This window comes from Carassius gibelio, chromosome B10, assembly GCF_023724105.1.
Source record: "Carassius gibelio isolate Cgi1373 ecotype wild population from Czech Republic chromosome B10, carGib1.2-hapl.c, whole genome shotgun sequence".
Taxonomy (NCBI): Eukaryota; Metazoa; Chordata; class Actinopteri; order Cypriniformes; family Cyprinidae; genus Carassius; species Carassius gibelio.
In genome coordinates this window covers 13,351,453-13,373,147 of record NC_068405.1, presented here as the reverse complement: position 1 = coordinate 13,373,147, position 21,695 = coordinate 13,351,453, and the positions used below count along the sequence as shown (strand labels likewise).

The following is a 21,695-nucleotide window of genomic DNA, read 5'->3' as shown; positions in this document are numbered from 1 at the left end:
AATGTCAAAATGGTTCTAAACATCATGGTGATTTAAAGAGATATTTGTGTTAAGAATAAACATAGCCTGTTGCTTTTAATAAAATTATTGTAAAATTTTCCTCTCACATACATATACATGTGTAGTTCCATGACATAGTCAAGGCACAGTTCTCTTTTATATATCTATTTGGCCCTTCAGAGCCCCAGTTCCTGTTTGTTGCTGCTAGATAATAATCAGTTCAGTTATTTCTCACCCAGAGGTCAGTGTGATGCCATCATTTCCATCTGTCCTCTCCGTCACTGTCAGTCAGACCAATCCAGACTGCATCATTAGCAGAGATCTTCCTAAAATTCTCACCAGTTGAAAAAAGACACCATATTTATATTTATAAATAATAAGATTCATATATTTATATTCCAATTTAATCTATGAGGCGCCGTGTAGGATTTAAATCAAACTTCGCTTATCAATACATACATAAAACACTTGCATATACACCTATAAATTACTTGCATATACATGCATACTACTGAATGTTCAAAAATACATATATAAAATACACGTGAACACTAATATGAAATCGATACCAATACATATAATGTTAGCAATGTATGCATACACACTTGAGAATAACTTGCGTATACATATAAACTTGACACGTGCATACACCTACAGACACTCACATATACATATTAACTTGATCCATGCATATACACCTATTAAACACTCGCACATACATATAACCTCGCTGCATACAAACACAACTGCACATACTCGCACATACATATAAACTTGATCAGTGCATATACACCTATTAAACACTCGCACATACATATAAACTCGATGAGCGCATACACATCCATAAAACACTCGTGCATACAAAAACAATAACATTTACTAACGTATACAGTTCAGATGAGAAAAACATGTGTACATGTATATATGCGAGTGATTTCATATGTGGATCTGCGTGAATTTTCAGTATAAACGGAAGGCATTTCAGTGTAAACGGAAGGCGTTTCAGTTTAAAAGGAAGTCGTTTAAGCGTGTACGGAAGTAACCTGTCTAAATCATAGACAGTAAAAGAAATGGACACAGCGACCCCATTGGAACTCAATTGAGACAAATGAAGCCCAGTTTTAGCGTTTTTTAGCACTTCCGTTTCTGACGCGCAGACTCAAACGAAGCTTGACGACGTCAGCAACCTGTCTGCCAGATGTAAATCTTCTAAGTGGCTGTGCGTGCAAACTGCCATCGTTAATCTTGAAGAGACAGTGAGCTTGAGCGGGGAGTTCTTTGGCGTGAGTGAGCAGGAGTAAGTATTCTGATTAATTATTTTGTATAGTATTTTAAAATGTAACGCCAGTACGCCATTTTAAGTTATAAAGAGATTTTTAAGGGAAAGAAGTGGAATGTTATGCAATGGCCAAGTCAATCACCTGACCTAAATCCGATTGAGCATGCATTTCACTTGCTGAAGACAAAACTGAAGGGAAAATGCCCCAAGAACAAGCAGGAACTGAAGACAGTTGCAGTAGAGGCCTGGCAGAGCATCACCAGGGATGAAACCCAGCGTACACTGATGTCTAATTGATCTCCAGACTTCAGGCTGTAATTGACTGCAAAGGATTTGCAACCAAGTATTAAAAAATGAAAGTTTGATTTATGATTGTTAATCTGTCCCATTACTTTTGGTCGCTTAAAAAGTGGGATGTACATATACAAACTGTTGTAATTCCTACACCGTTCACCTGATTTGGATGTAAATACCCTAAAATTAAAGCTGAAAGTCTGTGTCATGATTCTGCCCTCGTGTCCTTGATTTTTCCTAGTCTTGAGGCAGGATCATGGCAGACCCGTGTTTTGTGTACAGGCACATGGCCTTGTCTTTGGGCCATGTGCTTGTGTTGTCTCGTTCCCTTGCCCCGCCCCCCTTGTTATCCTAATCCTAGTTGTGATTGTCCTATCTGTGCCACCTGTCGTGTCTTAATTGTTCCCCTATTTAGATCTCCCAGTGTGCTCTGTCTTTCGTCGGTTCATTGTTCAACTTATGTGTTCTTACCTGTCAGCCTCCTGAGATATCTTGTCCTTGAAACCCCTCTAAGAAGTCTTTTGTCTAGCAGTGAGTGTTTATTTGTAGTTCGTGTTCTCCTGTTTAGAGTCAGTTTTTGTTAAATTATTTAGTGTCTACCCTAGCCCTTGTTTTCCCCCTCGTGGGTTTTGTTTTTCCCCTTTTTGTATATAATAAATCCTCTGTGTAACCCGATTCCTGTCTGCACTTGAGTTCCTCCCTTGCCAACCTTGACAGTCTGCAGTTAAAGCACATCTTGTTCGTTTCATTTCAAATCCATTGTGGTGGTGTATAGAGCCAAAAAGATTAGAATTGTGTCGATGTCCCAATATTTATGGACCTGACTGTGTGTATATATATATATATATATATATATATATATATATTTGTTTGCATGAGTATAACATTTATTTAAATATCTTCTAACAGTCTGAGCTGATACCGTTGTATAGCCAGTGCTTCAAGATACAAGTGCGCTTGCGCTTCGGGGAACGTGAGTTCGAGTCCCAACTTGGGGACCCTTCGTGATCCGATAAATACATATTTAAAAGTCTTCTGATTAAAACAATAAGGGTTCCCATGCAGTCTATAAATACGGAAATTAATTTAAGTAATTCCCAGGAAATGCATGGCTCACCGATTTCTGTTCAAAAAAAGTATTTCACTTAAGTAATTTACAGGTCTGGAAAAGTAGTTATGGAAAAAAAAAAAAAGATATTTGAAAAATATTTGCCCTATTCAATGTTCTTAAATATAAAATTAATATATTCTAGGTAATGGTAATGATGTAGGAAATGAGATATCATGACAAATGTTTAGTGATCTGCGCCCTAATTCACAAATCATTTTATCTTACCACTAAGAGCTCTCCTAAACAGCAGTAAAGGTCCCATGATGTGGATTATTTTCTTTTTTTAAATGCTTTTTTATTGTTTCCTGAGGTGTACTTATATTATTAGCAGACATGGGGACTTGTGACTTGGTGACTTGGACTCGAGTGGACTCGAGTCGCTATTTTTATTACTTGAGACTTGACTTGGACTTGGAAGTTAAGGACTCGGGACTTGACTTGACTTGAGAGACGATGACTTGAATGACTTGAGTGTTAATCACACCATGTTTTCAGTTTAAATATACAATATATAAATTGTTTTTTAAAATAAAGTTGATTATCAGCTGGAGCGCAGGCTGAGAATATAGCGCCGTGACTGGATCAGGACACTATCATCAGTCATGTCCTCTCTACCTTATGCACACCACGCCCACTTAGATCAGATATCACATCAACATGTCAGCCTGTGGGTTACCGACGGTCATCGCTTTTGTCTTCAATAATTCGCGCCTAAAAACGCGTGGAAAACGCTGGGCGCAATGCAACCGCGTTGCTTCCATTATGAGTGTGCATACCGCGTGCCTATGTTGGAAATAACGAACTTGCGCGAGCAAAAGACGTGCTATGTGAACGCCCCTGATAATATTTGAGGATTAGTGTTCAATTACCATTATTTTAAAAACGTATTTCAGGCTAACGTTAAGTTAAGTTGTATAAACACAGGTTGCTGTTGCCTTTTTACGTTACATTTTGTCCTTTTTTTCACTGATCTCATGTTAACTAATGTCATATTGATGACTTTCAGGTAGTAGAGAGACAGGCTGGTGACAGGTGATTTTCAGCTCGCACCGCACTATGGGTCAATTAAATGTTAGCAGCAGTAATTAGCATGTTAAATAAATGTAAAATGAAGCTTACTGTTTATAATTCTTACAATTACATATAGTAATATAATTATGTTTTATAAATAATATGTACACTGCCATTCAACAATAATGATGCTGAAAATTCAGGTTGGCATCACAGGAGTATATTACATTTTAAAATAGAAAACTGTTATTTTAAATTGTAATTATATATTACGAGATTACTTTTTCTTTGTATTTTTATTCAAATAAATACAATTAACTATTTACAGCAATTCATGAATACATTTCTAATAAATTTAATAGCATGTCAAGCATTTTGTATGTGTCCTTTCTTTAATGTTGTCCTTACATAGTATCCACCATTGCTCCACTAAGTCAGAGAAAGGTGAGCAAATGTATGGCTTCCCCGCTGACATAAAGAGGAGAAAATAATGGTTGGCTCCAGTCAGCAGGAGCAATCTAAATATAAATAAAAATTACAACAACAAAAAATTGTTAGGTAATTATACTTAAATTTATATGCACTTTTTTACATTGAAAATGATTTACTAGAAATAAGGAACAAGCAAAGCCTTGCAAAACCCAGGGAGCGGAGACTCATGGTGAGACATTCGCAGGGAGTCATCAGTGTTACCTATAACTGTGCATTTAACCACCATGTGATATGTACTGTATGTGGGTAGGCAAAAACTAAACTCAAGTCACTCTGCTAGGCACATTGAGACAAAGCAATTAGTCATGACCAAAAAATTCAAGAGTAGGCTGAGACCAGATGCTATTCCCACAATCTTTGTACATCGTCCTGTGGTCAAAAAGAGGAGGGCCCTGCTCCACGATGCACCCCTAGACCTGTGAACATACAAGAAATGGCTGCTGATTGAAAAAATATCAAACAATGTAAGGCAGCACTAAGAAAAATAAAGAATGAAAATGCAGCTATCAAAAAAAAAAAAGGTCCCCTCAGCACTCCTGACCTGCATCATCACTGATGCTCCATCACAGAACAGTCCAGTGGCACCACTAATCCTCCACACACCAGCACCCACAGAATGTTACAGTATGTTACTTTTATACACTAACAAGTTTAAGTATATAATACAGTTTTATTATATAATATAGACAGGTAATAGTCAATGAGTCAAAATGACTAAAAACACTCCACCCATGTTTTTTTGCAAACTCAATTCACTCTAAATTTATATCAATAGGGTGCATTTTATTATTAAGGAATTTAATACGTGTAATACGTAACAAATGTTATAACCTCATTTTTACCACTTCCACTCACCGCTGTCACACGTTATATTGAACTAACGTAATAGGCTATGTAACGTTAGCTAACTTTCCCCACCCTGCAAAAAAATATGTTTAGACTCCTTATTATCTAATTCCAAACACTATGGATTAAACAGATTAGAACAGATTTTACAATTAATAGTGTGTTCGTTACTAACTTTATTCAGCTCCAATCCTAGCCTTAGTTATCTGATAACATCCCTTAAATCTACTCATTTAATGAGTGATAATCTACTAGAAGGTTTTAATTTGCAATTTATTGTTATTAAGATGTACTGATAATATTCAATCTTATTATTTAAACGTCTTACCTTTTAAAAGAGCGTCGCAAATGGTTTGTTCTGCTGCATCTCTACGGCGCCATCGGTTTGCTGCTACTTCCGGGAACTATTTAGCTGCTCCACGAGCCGCCATTGCTGTAAAAAAAGCGTTCCATTGGAGTCAATGGAGTTGTCGCAACTCTCACTCTATATGGCTCTGGGCTGGGCTAACGGCCCAGATAGCAAACAGTCATTGAAACAATGCTGAATCAACATTCCGTTGTCAACATTAAGTCATTGAATCAACATCGAACTCTGATGTTGATTCAACATCTTTTTGCACCCTGATTTAATATTGAAACAATGTTGAAATTCTGTCCATAGATCAACGGAATTTCAATTATCAGGAATATTGAAACAATGTTGAAATTTCAACTGAACTAATGATCAACGTGATTTCAATGGAATATCAATTGTTTTTAAATGTTAATTTTAAATGTAATGCCATAAATTTAATAGCCTGCTTTATCTACAGCCAGGAAGTAAAAAATTAATGGAACATTTTAAATCTTGTATAAAACACAGAACACACCACAATATTTAAAATCAAATTCATGTTTATTAGCCTCTCTACTCCTTATTTACACTTCATTGTCATCTGATGCCTGCATAAGTTATTGTCCAGTCCCTCCTGCCTGGTCTGGCGCATAGCGTAGCCACTTTTGGGTGAAAATTGAGTGTTGGTAGCTGTCCCCATCGGCTGAGTAAGAGCATCTAAAACAGAAGATAAAATCACAATGCAAAAAAAAAATATAGCATTTTAGTTAAACAGAACATATATTTGAACAAATTCAGTAGCCTAGGCCTATGATTTTTCAATGATCGGATAAGGCAATAAGTCATCGTGTTGTAGGCTAGATCATATTTCCCCTATATTCAAAGCACTTTTCAAAATTGCCAGTTCATGGATGTATTCGAATTAAAGGGAGGCAAAAAGGATTAGCTTGCAGTAACCTCTTTCATAAGGAAAATGTATGAGGCCAATTGACTCAAAAATTTTATGTTTATTATTTTATTAGTTCAGAAGTAGTTGTTTACTCCACAAATTTAATATAAATAACTGGATACTAATTAAATAGTTAATGTAGATTAGAGTTACCATAGACAAAATATGTTTTGACAAAATAATCATAGACAAAAACAGTTCTCAACAATTCTCATTAAAGCTAATGAATTACGCCCCATTAACTGGACTCCCCCTCCCTCTCAGATCACCATAAATGTTAAAGAGATTTTAATGCTAAAATATGATATTTTTTATGCTGCACTTTCTTCCTATAGTGAATATCAAGCTACAATATATCTGTTTGTCAGCTCAAATGTTTCAGTGGTAGAACTTTTGCCTAGCGTGTCAGAGGTCCGGGTTTGGGTTTTAACCCACACTCGTATGTTTTTTTTTTTTTTATGTATTTATCAAAACTGATTATGTTTATCAGTTGTTGTATATCAGACAGGGATACGTTTGTGTATATTTATGTTTAGTAATTTCACCGGAACGAATAGACCGTCTGGTCTCCACAACGAATTGAAGCACGTGTCCGAGTGCAGACCTTATACAGTGCAGACTGTACACAGCATCCGGGCCACTGATCGCAGCGACAACAAACGCTTTGATCACTTGATAAAAAAATAATAAAAACAAAACATTTCAACTCTAGATCGCCTCTTATTAAATTAAACTTATTGTACTAACGTACAATTGATGCTCAGCTAAATAACTGGAGATGTTATATTTATTTGTAATGATACATTCGTGCCGCAAGATGTTTCTATTATGAAGACTGGAACACTCTAATAGACTGGACTCGGAGGTTTTGCTAACTTTATAACATAGAAGACAACCACAAAGTACTTTTGGCAGATTTTGACATATTGGTAAAACGAAAATAAATTTCAGTGACTGCAGCACTGCGTCGGTTAACCAACTCAAACAGTACACTGACTGAACTGCTGTGAAGAGAGAACTGAAGATGAACACCGAGCCGAGACAGATAACGAACAATAGACTGACTCGTTCACAAGTCAAGAACCGGTTGCATCGATCAACCGGTTGCAGGGATCACCAGTAGTTCTTTCGGACAGTTAGATTAAATAAACGGGTTGAAGAAAACGATTCACCGGTTCTTTTGCGCTCGACGTAATGGCCTTCGGTTTACCTGCGCTCATAACACTAGCACAGAATCAGTTCAGAATCAATCACCAAAAGAATCAGTCCGGTTCAGACGCTCTGTGTGTCAGTCTGCTTCACGCTGAATCACACATGCGCAGTATCATCAGCTCCTCGGTTCTTTTTATCTGCCTTGGCTCTGTGTTCATCTTCAGTTCTCTCTTCACAGCAGTTCAGTCAGTGTACTGTTTGAGTGCATGCGGGAGTGTCAGCCACATTAAAAAAGTTAACAGCTTAGGTCATTTTTGGATTAATGCGTATTAGAAATGCAAACCATTTAAAACGATTCAGTTCGATTTGGTGAACTGAATTATTAGTTCGCGAACCGGATATCCAGACTGCTTTGTTTTGAACTCTCTCTCACAACAGACACGAAAGATAAGACAATGCTGAATAAAGTCGTTGTTTTTGCTATTTTTAGACCAAAATGTATTTTCAGTGCTTCAAAATATTCTAACTGACCCTCTGAAGTCACATGGACTACTTTGATGATGTTTTTCTTATCTTTCTGGACATGGACAGTAAACCGTACACACAGCTTCAATGGAGGGACTGAGAGCTCTCGGACTAAATCTAAAATATCTTAAACTGTGTTCTGAAGATAAGTGGAGGTCTTACGGGTTTGAAACAACATGAAGGTGAGTTATTAATTACATAATTTTGCTATCTGGGTGATCTAACCCTTTAAGCATGACTGTTGAAATTTAATTTTAATACTTAACAATAAGGGTCCATTTGTAACATTAAGGAAAGCTGCAGAAGTATTGTTCCTTGTTAGAGTGTGTTCATTTCATTTAAATATTTACTATTACTAATAGGTTTCCTTTTTACATTTTAAAGTTTTTTTTTTTTACATTGGTATCTATGAAATAATTTTAATGATCAATATAATAATTAATATTAATATTAAATTTTTATTCATTTACAAAGTATGGTTCAGTACTTTTACTGCTTTTTTTTATAGTAAAGCTCTATTTTAGTTTTCATTCAGTATCCATTTTAAAAACTATTGGTTGATAAATTTGGTATCGGCCAGTGTTGTCCAACCTAGCTATCAGTATCGGTAAAATCCACTATTGGTCAATCTCTAGTTGATAATACTGTGGTGCGGTGTGTGGATGTCCAGCATTTGTACAGTTCTACTGCTTTGGGCGTCATCATTCCCGTCACCTGTGTATTGGCTGGTTACTTTTACTGAGCATGTAGGGAAATTTACTCTGCATTTAAAGGGATGGTTCACCCCAAAATTAAAATTTGCTGTTAATTTACTCACCCTCAGGTCATCCAAGGTTTTTGCAGTAGAACAGTAAAGGTTTTTAGGTGAAACCTAATGTTTAGTTGTGCATTTATTGAATGAGCACTGTGCTATGTCCGAACTGATTGCACTATATTTTCACTGTTTTATTTTCTATAAAATCATTTTCTAACTTTTTTAAAATTGATTTTAAGGAAATGTTTTAATCATTTTAAAAGTTTTAAAATTGCTTGTTTTATTTTTTATTTTTTTCTTATTTTTCATGATTATTTAACTTTATTTGATGCAAAGCACTTTGAATTACCATTGTGTATGAAATGTGCTATATAAATAAACTTGCCTTGCCTTGAAACCGTTGCCCTTGGTGATTCTTAAATGCAAGTCAGCGGCTGCCGGGTTTTAAGAAAAAAAACAACAGGACCAAATACCGGTGGCTCCTGGTGACACATTGAGATCTAATGAAGAGAAATTATTGGTCTGTACAAGAAAATGAACACTACTTACAACAGTATTACCTTTAACCCAAAGCCTGGGCAACCAGCTGTCATATCTTACCTGTACGCTTGTGCCGAGGGTCCAGAAATGAGGTGTTCAGTGCAGTACGTTGGGGATACCACCCGTTGATCACCCGGTCAACCAAAAATCGATGGATTATTAATCATATTTCCCGGTCAACTATATTTCGATGCATTTTCAATTATATTTCCCGGTCAACTATATTTCGATGACTTTTCAACAACCGCATCGTTTCTCTGTCCACTATAAATCAATTACTTTTCAACACATTCAGGGATCACCCTGTAACCAAATATCAATGCTTAATCAGTTATAAAGATAACTATAGATCAACGTTGTTCCAATATTGTTGCCATCAACATTAATAACATCAGGTTTTCATCGATATGGTTATGGTGATTCAACATTTATTTTGCGTTGAAATTTCAATATCAACCATAATGATGATTCAGATGGAAAAACAATGTTTATTCAATGTTGGCTTGCTGTCTGGGGGGGCTTAAGCCCCGAATATTTTGTTACCTTGTCTTTCTCATAGAGCAAAACAATTAATCAGAAAAACAAATGTGAATAAGACTACAGCTGCCGCGATTACCTAATCATGAGAAGTGCATATTAAAGTATATATATATATATATATATATATATATATATATATATATATATATATATATATATATATATATATATATATATATATATACAGTGGGGCTCGAAAGTTTGGGCACCCTTTGTAGAATCTGTGAAAATGCGAGTAATTTTCAAAAATTAAGAGAGATCATACTAAATGCATGTTATTTTTTATTTAGTACTGTACTGAGTAAGATATTGTACATAAAAGATATTAACATTTAGTCCACAAGACAAAAACAAATGCTGAAATTATTAAAATAACCCCACTCAAAAGTTTGGGAACCCTTGGTTCTTAGTACTGTGTGCTGTTATCTGATGATCCTCGAATGTTTTTCTGTTTTGTGATGGTTGTTCATGAGTCCCTTGTTTGTTCTGAACATTTAAACTGAGCAGCGTTCTTCAGAAAAATCTTTAAGGTCCTGCAGATTCTTCAGTTTTCAAGCATCTTTGCATATTTGAACCCTTATGTTCAGCATGTTATTTATTTTATGGACTCAATGTTGAAAATGTAAAACATTTCACAAACTGTTGGCAGAAGTGGAAAACAAATAATTTTATGAAGTTACAATTTTGTTTGATTCCATGATGTATTTTACTGAACATGAGTATTTACAATGCAAATCCAAATTATGTTAATTTACTGACAGTTACTTATATCTTGTCTTTTAACTTTATTAAGATGAGATTCTGCAGGTAAAATTACAATGATAAGGTGACTTGACTTCTCTGATTATTAGTATGATTTTTACATTAAAATTTTAGAAATAGAGCATTTTTATATTCTGATTTTAGTCCTCTGGCTTGAATTCTCTGTTTAAAGGGGCGTGTCTGCTGTGAGACTCAGAGTAAACGACAACTGTTGTGATTGGTTGACATTACACGTGGAACTCTAAGTTTTTTTTTTTTTTTAATTACAACTGCCGAGATTAACGAATCGTGCTAGAAGGGATACAGCTACAGGAAACCAACAATAAATATTATTTTCTGCCAATTAGATTGCATTTTTATTAAAGTTTACACCTAACCCAGCCCTAAACCTACCCTTACAGTAATGCAGATACATTAAAAATCATTGTTTAGCATGAGAAAAAGAACGCAATATTGATGTGGGCATGTGCACATGTAAACCCGGGTAGGAAAATCTGACGGGTAGGATAAAATGTCAGGACACCGGAAAATACGGTACTTACCTATAAGGCCCTTAATAGTTTAGCTCCTGCATACTTAACTAGTCTTCTACCATGCTATAATCAAAAAATGCTGGACTTTTGGTAGTACCAAGGATAGCAAAGTCCACTAAAGGAGGCAGAGCTTTTTCGCATTTGGCTCCCAAACTCTGGAATAGCCTTCCTGATATTGTTCAGGGTTCAGACACACTCTTTCTGGAAACTAGGCTTTACACAAGCTTCATTCTGGATAAAGAACACCTGAGAAGAGATGATCTCACCCCCTCAGAGGACCTCAGATGATGCTAAACCTTAAACAATATACAGAACTACCACATTTAGCAACAAGTGTGATTGCATCATATAATAATAGTTGTTTATAGTGTTCATCATCTGTTTGACTACGTCGTCTTTAATTATTATTTTTTTAAATAAGTTCTGCCATTTGCATATAAACTGCACTCACCACTGATAAGCTACTACTAAATATTGTAGAAACTTAATTTTCTGTAAAGTTTATTTGTAATGATTTGCATTGTAAAAAGTGCTATACAAATAAACTTTAATTGAAACTGAAATTTAATTAAAATAAAGTACTACAAATGTGTATGTTAAGCACTTCAAAGCTTTAATAGTAAAAAAAAGTATTATCTACAATATAAAAAATAACTAATGCTAAATGATAAAAAAATCCTGGTCTTTAAGTGTTCTTTCCAAAATGTTCTTCTCACAGATCCATTTAAAATTGGTGTTACATGGATAGTCATGAAACCCTGATGAATAAGACACAGCACAATTCTCGCTTGTTCTTCCATTGGGCTGTCCAGACCCCCATAACCTGCATCAACAGATCAGCATTAGATGTTCAGTGCTGCTTTCTGTGTGATATGACACTGACTTGAGAATCATTTATTAGATAATAATCAGTTCAGTTCAGTGATTTCTTACCCAGAGTTCAATGCGCTGCCATCAACCCATTTCCAGTTGCCCTCTTCTTCACTGTCAGTCAGACCAATCCAGAATCCAGTCTTGCCATCTTGCATTTTATCAACAGTTTTCTGAAAAGCATTTGCTTTTTAAGCAACCACCATACACACAAACACACTTTTCATAGTTTTATGCAGACATTCCATAGGTGTAATTATTGTTATACTGTAAAAGTTTAATTTTACCTCTTCTCATATATCAATATACAAGTATTACCAGACACACACACACACACACACACACACACATCTCTCACTCACTTGTTTCTCTGTGTTGTTTATGATGACCAGATCTGCTCCTCTCTCTGTACAGTGTCTTCTGCTCTCAGTCCAGCTCTTCGTCTCAGAGGAAATGTAGTAAAAACTACATTTATAGTATAACCATCCATCTGTAAGCACAAACAGTTTGAGTATTAGCAATTTATACATAGTATAAATTATTTGACAAGGTGTAAAATAGTGTAGTATGAATGTTTGTTTAGTGTATCTCATGATTACCCATTCCATTAAAACACTCAAACGGTTCATTTTTCTCTTGATTTAACTGTTTGTTTAATTGAATATGGTTGCTGTTGTTAGTTTGTAGCCATTCTCTCTCATCGCTCAGGTTAGTAGTGTTGGTCAACATCTGGCCTCTCTCTTCTGTGAGGCTGTTGATCTTGGTCAGTAGCTGGTTTCTCTCTTCTGTGAGGATGTTAATCTTGGTTAGTAGCTGATCTCTCTCTTGTGTGTAGTTTGTGTTGTTTGTATAGATGTGGACACACAGCGCTGTGACTGCAGTCAGCAGAAGAACAGACAGCAGAACCAAACACACTGCAGCTGCCCTGGAGCTTCTGATCTTCACTGAATCACTTCCTGTACACCAAAGACTTGATGTTAAATGACTGAACGTTCATTGTTTTTTTTTTTTTAAATCAAAGAAATGACTATGTTTACCTGTTTGCTGTTGTGGTTGTTGTGTGTTTGTCTCTGTCCTGAAGTCATGATCTCTCACACAATCTGCACTCTCATAGATATCCACCGTAATCTCCGCTCTCTCAGACTCAGTTCTGATCACATCTTCATAAAGAGCATAAGACATTTCTGCTCTTTTGACGTCCATTAATATTAATTTCTGCTTATTCCAATCATTGTTCTCTTCACATTGACCGTTCTCAGCTTTTAGTTTTCATTCAGGTTTGGCATGAGATGCTAAAAGCTCACATACTTCTCTCTTACTGGAAAGTGGAAAGACCGCCCATTTTTCTGTTCTCTGTTTTCTTGACCAACTCAGTCTTCTCTTATTTTATTTCTCTGCTTTTGATTTCTTACTACTGGGATACAGTGAAGAGAGGGCAGGAATGACTGAAAAGAGAAGGGAGTGGGACAAGGAATCTTTTCGTAGTGTCAAATACTAAATACAGCTGATTTGCAGCACAGTCATACATTTCCACATAATTTTAGTTCAATGAAGCTTGATTCTATTTGACACCATGTGATGTCCAACTCTTTAGTAAAAAAAAAAAAAAAAGGTTAGCCAATTATCAGTTCTTGCAAGAAAAAAGTGTCATTCTTCTGTGATGCTGCATGTATCACTTCTCACAGGAGCTTCAGAACATGCTTCAAAAGAGCTCTTAAAATTTTTTTGAATGTTACATGCAGCTAAAGGTATCATCCGTTAACTGAAGGCACACTGTTTGCGTCTGCTGTGTTGACAGCTTCCGTTGTGCAGACTATTTAAAAAGGATACATACACAAATAAAATGACAGTGTTTGCTCAAAATGAACTTAAATGAAAAACAGGTTAGAAGTTCAGTCTGTGTTGTTTGAATCTAATGAAATATGATTAACGATCAGCCTTATGGCACTTGTGTAGCAACATATACTAATGCTGAACGTTTTTCCTGTGTCGTTTCCTGTCCATGTTTGTGGTTTCTTGATTCTATTTTAAACATCAGTTAAAACAGCAACATGAAACTGATGCGAAGGCTAAGTGTGAATCTCAAATAAAGTGATATTTATGCCACCACATGTATATGGGCAGCTGACTTATAACATGTTGATAAACATATTTTACTGAACAAAGATTTAACTGTAAATAAAACATGACTGTATAAGAGAAATTGTGTATTTCATGTACTGTTGACCATTTATTCTATATTCCCCCCACCATTTTTAATCACTTTTAATCACACATTTTTCTGTAACTAATCATGATTGATCTCACCTATAAATTTTCTTAAATTTTATATAGTACTAATTTAACATTGAAATTCCAAAATAATGTAGAAACAACAAAGACGTATATTGTTTTATGTGATCTCTTTACAAAGTACTATGGAGGCTATCACCAATATCAATAATGTTACTGATGTCTCCATTAAATAACTTTTCATATAACACTTCATAATTTTAACACTTAATAGTCTTTAAAAATCTCATCACTAATGGCATGTGTTTGTCTTTATTTCATGACATCTAAACAGAGTTTCACTATTTATGAGTAATGATATAACACAGTATTTGACGCCTAGTAGACACTCCTTTAGTCTTCTTGTTAATGGCAGTTACAGGACTGAGAACAAGCTAACAAATATGATACATGAGTAAGTTAGTCACTTTAAAGCTTTATTAATAAAAAAAATTAGCCTACATATATGTCTTGATCAAAAATTGTGTATATTATAGCTTTATGAGGAACTTTTGTCCCCACTACATAATGAATTACAGACCACACACACGGACACACACACTCACATACTTGTTCCTCTCTGTTGTTTATAATGATCAAATCTGCTCCTCTCTCTGTCCAATCTCTGATTGGTGAAATATATCTGTAATATCATTCAGTGCCAGATTTATGCCTACTTTTTTTCTGTGAATATTCAATTCAAGAAACGAGAGCAATGAGAATGAAGGGGGGAATATGTGTTGATTATACATTTGTCCAATATTAATTTGATAGAGTGACTTTCTATTGCACTTTGATAGTTTTCTTTGCTGTTTATCCTTTTGTAGGATTGATGTTACCTTAGTAAATGATGGGGCTGTCTGCATATTTCATTGTTTTTAGTTCACTTTGGAAAGAGGGTAAAGTTACAGAGATCTGACAGAGATGTTTGAGGACTGACTGCGAATGCTCTGAGATGAACTCGATCAATGTCTGTGATGAAATAATCTGTGGACGGTACAATTTTAATAGTTTTGATTGAGTCTATGATTTCTGTTCGGTACCATGCCAGCATTCCCTCTGAGTCTCTGACCTGTGTCACCCTCTTAGTTTGGTTGATAGTAAAAGTATTTCTCTAAACCCAATTGGGCAGGCAATGGACAAATCTCTTACATTCCATGTGTAACCAGCGAACTCGGAGACAGAAGGTTAGTATGAACTGGTGTGATTTATTGAAGCAAGAGAGTGATGAGAATGAAGGGGAGATCAACAGGTGAGCGGATCCATAAAGGTGTTTGACGATCTCTTATCTCTCACAGGAGAACTGGAAGGCCGACAGATAAGACGATGGTGCACACACCTCAGTGAAGACGTATAAGTTATTCTTGGAAGGAGATCCGAGGAGATATTCGCTGGAGAGGAGGTAAGTCAACTAGTCGATGCTAGTATCTAGACTAGAGGCAGCTAGTGAGACTGAGGTGCATGCTTATATGGTGGTTGATGGGTGAGTGAATTGCCAACAGGTGCCGGTGATTAAAACTCAGGAGATGGGGTGCGCTGTGATTGGCTGGGGAATGAGCCTGACCGATTTGTGACCCCTCATCCACAGCCCGCTCCTGAGGGCCGAATACCCATACAACGTGGTGGTCCTCCTCTACCCTGTGGCGCTGGGCGATCAGGATGTGTTGTGTGGAATTCCTCCGGAAGTATGGGGTCTAGAATGTCATCTCTAGGGACCCAGGAGTGTTCTTGGGGACCATAGCCTTTCCAGTTAACTAGGTATTCTAATCTACCACCACACCGTCATGACTCCTAAATTTCCTTGACCTTATAGATCACAATCCCAGGGAGGGTTAGGTGGGGACAGAATACATTGTGGAATTCTTCATAACATGGCAGTATTATATCTACTGAGCACTTCTCAGGAGAACTCTCAATGGATGTAGTGTTTACAGCGAGGGTTACGTGGGTCTTGATAGGAGGAACAGGAAGATTAGGGACGCACTCAGGAAAACATTCATCACCCCACCGTAATTTCTCCCATGGACCAGGAAATGATTGTGTAATGCTGCACCAGCCAAGGACGACCTATAATTATGTCTGCTGTTGAACCCTCCAGGACCAAGAAAAAGATGGATTCTTGATGTAACAACCCAAATGTCAGGTGCACGGGACCCGCGCTATATCTAACATGCCAGCGATTTAACGGCTTCCCACTAATTGTCACGACTTGGTAGAGGGTTTCGGTGGCAGTCTTCGACAGATGGAACTGGTAGCAGAGGTTTCCGGAGATGAAGTTTCCTGCTGACCTCAAAGCAGGACCTGTGAGGGTGGATATAATGAAGGGAATTTTTGAGTGTTCAGTAGGATACAGTTGTGATTGCATTTCTAGTGCTAGTGAACAATGCAGCAAGAACCCATTGCATTCTTCCGCCATGCCAAAGAAGGTCACTGGTCTGATCACAGGGCTGGAGAATACTACCAGAGAAGGAGTGCTGTGAGTGGTAGTGGTGGTTTGTGATGGATGAGCTCAGACCAGCAAGAATGGAGGAGCAGGTGCTGCCGATGGATGTTGCAGTACCCTACGAAGTGAGTCAACAAGCTCCTAGAATGGTTCCGGTTTGCTCATCCTGTAGTTCTGTAGCGGTCCGATCTTCTGTAACCAGTGGACTCGGAGACAGAAGGTCAGTATGAACAGGTATGATTTATTGAAACAAGAGAGTTATGAGAATGAAGGTGAGCAGATCCCTAAAGGAGACTTTTACTTAGAGATTGATTGGGGGATTGAAGATCTCTTATATCTTACAGGAGAACTGGAAAGCCGACAGATAGGGTGATGGGGCACACACCTCAGTGAAGACATACATGTAGGAGTTAGTCTTGGAAGGAGATCAGAGGAGAGGAGGTAGGGAGACAGGTAAGTCAATGAGTCGATGCTAATAACTAGACCAGAGGCAGATTCCACTGTGTAGTCACGAGACAGCTAGTGAGACTGAGGTGCGTGCTTATATGTGGTGGTTGATGGATGAGTGAATTACCAATAGTTGCCTGACCGATTTGTGACACCATGTTTCTTGTAGCATTAAAATGTCAGAATTATGAATTTCTCTGTTAAAATCTGAGTGTTGGCTCCTAACACCAAAAATGGAGGACCTAAATCTTGAATATTCCAACATGACATTTTTAAGGAATATGAGCCCATTGATCATCTTTGTTATTTATAAAACAAGACAAGCATCGGTATGCTGAAATTACTGATCAAGTAGAATATTTAGAATATTATGATTTATATCTAAGAATGTATTTTAAAATATATATAATATACACACACACACACTGTCTGACTATGTTTCATGTCTGTTTGCGTTTCATTTCACTCATGTGTTCCATGTTATGTTTATTTCCTTTTTTGGTCTTCCTGTTCCTGTCCTGTTTGTTTTATCATGTGTTCCAGGCATTCCCAATTCTGTTCCTTTGTTCCCAGGTGTGTCCCATTAGTTTCAGTGTATTTAAAGTGTGCTCTGTCCCCCATTTCCCATACGATACTGTTCATCTTACCTTAGTGATACGTGTGCTTTTCTGGTGTTCAATAAAGTTCTATGTTTATTGGAATCTTCAACGGATCCTTGCTCCAGCACAGTAAACACGCATGACAGAATGCCAGACCAGAGACAATAAGAGGCACCCCTTCTCCCTGTGTTTGTTTTTTTAGTTTTTAAAGTGTTTTGTTTTCCTGTTTTTCCCTGTGGCAAGGAAACCGCCACATGCTTCGCCCCGCCATTGTCAAGTCCACCAGCCATGGCTCCCAAAAGAATGCCGGCCGTTCTTGAGTCAAGTCTGCTGGCTGTGCCGTTGTCAAGCGTGAAATGTCTGCTCTATCATGGCCTCTTAAGTTCCCTAGTTCACCATGGTTGCCCGAGTCCCTTGATCCACCATGACCAACCGAGCTCCTGGCTCCGCCATGGCTTCCCGAGCTGCCCGATTTGCCATGGCCTCCCCGTTGGATATTATGTGGCATGAGGATGCACCTTCCGGGAGGTGGGAATAATGCCAGTTCTCCCCTGGTTTCAACTCTTATGCTCAACTAAAATGTTAGTGCAACTCTTTGTAAAACCACGAGTTGATTATAGAATGAGGTGGTAAAAGCTGGTTTACTCTCTCTCTGAGAGGTGTGAAAGCCATCCATTTTTCATGGACTCTTGATTCTGACTAACCCAAAGACATAACTTCTATTTTTCCATTTTCTCTTTGGGTGTTTGTCTCACTACAAAGATACAGTAAAAAATGGGACAGGAAATGATTGAAGAGAGAAGGGGGTAGGGCAGGGATTCGGTTCCCCATAGTGTCACATACTAAGTACACCAGTGTTGTTGCAAAGTCATACATTATCATGTCACTGTGGAAGCTGCTATTTAATTATATTTTTAACACCTAATGCATTAGAGAGATATGAAACTGATGTCAGTTTAAAGTGTGACACCATGTGACATCCAACATGGTGAAAAAATGTTGTTGTTTTTTCTTGGCACATTTTAATTGTACAAAACCGTAATGATTTTGTATTAATTAACATTGCATCTAATTTCAAATTTACAATCTTTATATTTACTTAATATTTAATGTGTTATATGTATGTATTTTTGTATGTATGTTTTTTTTTTTTTTAATGGAAGTACATTGAAAGCCAGTGGAGTCCAGTCTTTCTTGGACCCAGATGCTCTTAAAATATATAATTTTTATGTTCCGCATAAGAAAGAAAGCCTTACATTTTTACATGTGGCACATGGGTTTTGAGCAAGTCCAGGAATCTCAGACTAAGCTTGTGACAGATGGGTTTTTTCCAGATTCAGAGACAACAGAGTTTGAAATTGCTATCAAATCAATAAAAATAAAACACATTGCATTTGTGCAGATTTGTAGAGGCTCAAATGAATCCACAGACAATTGAAAACATTTCCACTTAAATGTCCACAGAGTGCATACTAGTCCCTTTTAGATCCCTTTCAATAGGCTTTAATATGTAAAAGGTAGTGCTCTAGTGACCTTTATTTTTCCTTCTCAGTTAGTGTACGAGAGATCCGATCAGGACAGTACAACTTTATGCTGGATGTATTCCTGTCTTGCTTGCTTAGTGTGCCCAGTGTTTTTGAGTATCCTGGCACGAGTCCCGGGAACAGATAGAGAAAAACACTGGCTGGCATATGTGAGGTGTTTGGCACTAGGCCACACAGAATCGAGCATGTGAGTTCTAGCACCTCGGACGCTGACCCATTCAGAAGCAGACAGGAAAGTGATGAGGCTGTGAAAGGCACGGGAACAGTAGTCCTCTGACGGAGCGCTCCACAGCAATGTCATTTGTTTCTACATGGCCTCCACAGTCAAAGAGACAAGGTGCCCCTCGTGTCCTTCACTAACTCCATTTTAATTGCTTGGGAAGTTGAATGCGGAGGATAAACACAGAAGCTTATCTGAGAGGACAGAACACAGGAAAGTCACACTTTCTTTTTGCCCCTGAAAGTGTCAAGTATTTTGCGTGTCTTAGAGACAAAAAGCACAGGACAGTTACTTTATAGCATTTTATAGGAATAGTTTATCTTCCTGTCTCTCCTATTCTCCTTCATGACATCATGGGTGATATATTTCCTGTGCTCTGGTTTCCGGGAGCATTATTAACCTAAAAATATGTTCTCTTCATCATGACTTATTAAATTCAATTTATTCCCTTTTGATGTGTGTTAAGCTTGTAATCAAGGCTTACCTCAGTCATCTTGTTTCCTTGATTAAATTTGTATGGTAGTATAAATTATGCAATCTCATGCATAATGCAGCATTTAAATGCATGGTTTTTAATTTTCTTTTGATCACCCTTTAAAAAAAAACACATTTTCTAACTTTATAACCCAGCATTTGTTCCTTTGCTTTGCACATGTTCACGTCAGGCTCCTGATTACTTGTTGAAATAAAGGGATAGTTAATATATTGTGACGAGTCAGCTGCCTCCTCCCTGATTGTCACCGGCACCCCGTCCTAAATCGCCGCCCTTCACCAGGCTCCCGACTGGAGTGGGTGTGTGAGAGGAGGGGCGCTGGACGAGTCAGGGCTGGCGGCGTGTGATGGGGCACACCTGATGTGAATGGAGCCTCATCCCCGCCGCTGTTTAAAAGCCCAACGCGCCTCTCCTCGGGAGACCGGTCTCTTCCCCGTGCATGCACACTGGTGTCCTCGTGGGTCCAGGAAGGGTGCGTTGAGGGACTCCCGCGCCACCAAGACGTGAGCTGCCGGACCCGCGATCCGGATGGGAACCGCACCCGTATACACGGCCGACGGGCCAGGATGCCGGGCCGTCCATCCCCTACCAGCGCCGCGGCCAACGAGAGAGACGCGGCCGCTAGGAGAAGCCGCCGCCCCTCGCGCCCCGGACCTAGGAGGGGATCGCGTGCGGCCGCCGGACTCCGCCCCTTGCCTGGACCCTTCCTCGGTGAACACTGCCCGACCCACACAAACCCCGCAGCACAACGAGGACACCAGATTCCCTGTTATTTTGGACACTTTCCCCCTTTGGCCACTTTTATTCCCTTTGTTTTATGATTTCTGTTAATAAAAGCCTCTCCGAGGCCGGACGCCACGCCCACTGTGTCTGTCTTGTGCTCCTCCCGTGACACTGGTGGAGAATGCGGGCAGGCGGAGCCTAGACAGCGCAGTTGGGAAACGTCTGGTGACGTCACTCCCTCTCGCTTGCAAACGTTCGTGAGAACCCAGACTGGGACGGAGGAAAACTGGGGACAGCCTCCCAGCCACACAAGGGGTAAGTGACTTTTCCATTGTCATTTTACCCTTTGGTTGGTTGAGGCTGTCACTAAAACCCGGTTTCTCTGTCCCTGTTCTGGTGCGCTGCGAGAGGGAGGACCGCCCGGAGAGGAATCCCCGCCCACTCCGACCGTTTGGAGTCTGGTTGAGGATGGTAGCACTCCCGTGTGGGTGGCGCTCTGGGGACGGGGATGTCGCTTGGGAGGGGGAATGTGACGAGTCAGCTGCCTCCTCCCTGATTGTCACCGGCACCCCGTCCTAAATCGCCGCCCTTCACCAGGCTCCCGACTGGAGTGGGTGTGTGAGAGGAGGGGCGCTGGACGAGTCAGGGCTGGCGGCGTGTGATGGGGCACACCTGATGTGAATGGAGCCTCATCCCCGCCGCTGTTTAAAAGCCCAACGCGCCTCTCCTCGGGAGACCGGTCTCTTCCCCGTGCATGCACACTGGTGTCCTCGTGGGTCCAGGAAGGGTGCGTTGAGGGACTCCCGCGCCACCAAGACGTGAGCTGCCGGACCCGCGATCCGGATGGGAACCGCACCCGTATACACGGCCGACGGGCCAGGATGCCGGGCCGTCCATCCCCTACCAGCGCCGCGGCCAATGAGAGAGACGCGGCCGCTAGGAGAAGCCGCCGCCCCTCGCGCC

At 38.9% G+C, this 21,695-nt stretch overlaps 1 protein-coding gene across 3 annotated transcripts in view; it reads right to left on the bottom strand.

Moving 5' to 3' along the window:
• Nucleotides 1-11,700: 11,700 nt before the first annotated feature.
• Nucleotides 11,701-21,695, bottom strand: part of LOC127966770 (C-type lectin domain family 4 member M-like) — a 370,290-nt gene continuing 360,295 nt past the window's right edge. Inside the window, exons 1-5 of one of the 3 annotated variants that reach the window (XM_052568000.1) lie at nucleotides 13,030-13,514; nucleotides 12,592-12,948; nucleotides 12,355-12,482; nucleotides 12,056-12,165; nucleotides 11,705-11,945 (exon numbers count right to left, since the gene is read on the bottom strand). In XM_052568000.1, coding sequence (XP_052423960.1) covers nucleotides 11,783-11,945; nucleotides 12,056-12,165; nucleotides 12,355-12,482; nucleotides 12,592-12,948; nucleotides 13,030-13,195 — 924 coding nt within the window. In that variant the 5' untranslated portion in view covers nucleotides 13,196-13,514 and the 3' untranslated portion in view covers nucleotides 11,705-11,782. Of the gene's footprint in view, nucleotides 11,946-12,055; nucleotides 12,166-12,354; nucleotides 12,483-12,591; nucleotides 12,949-13,029; nucleotides 13,520-21,695 lie in introns of those variants that run through there. The other 2 variants (XM_052568009.1, XM_052568007.1) reach the window with 2 other exon arrangements.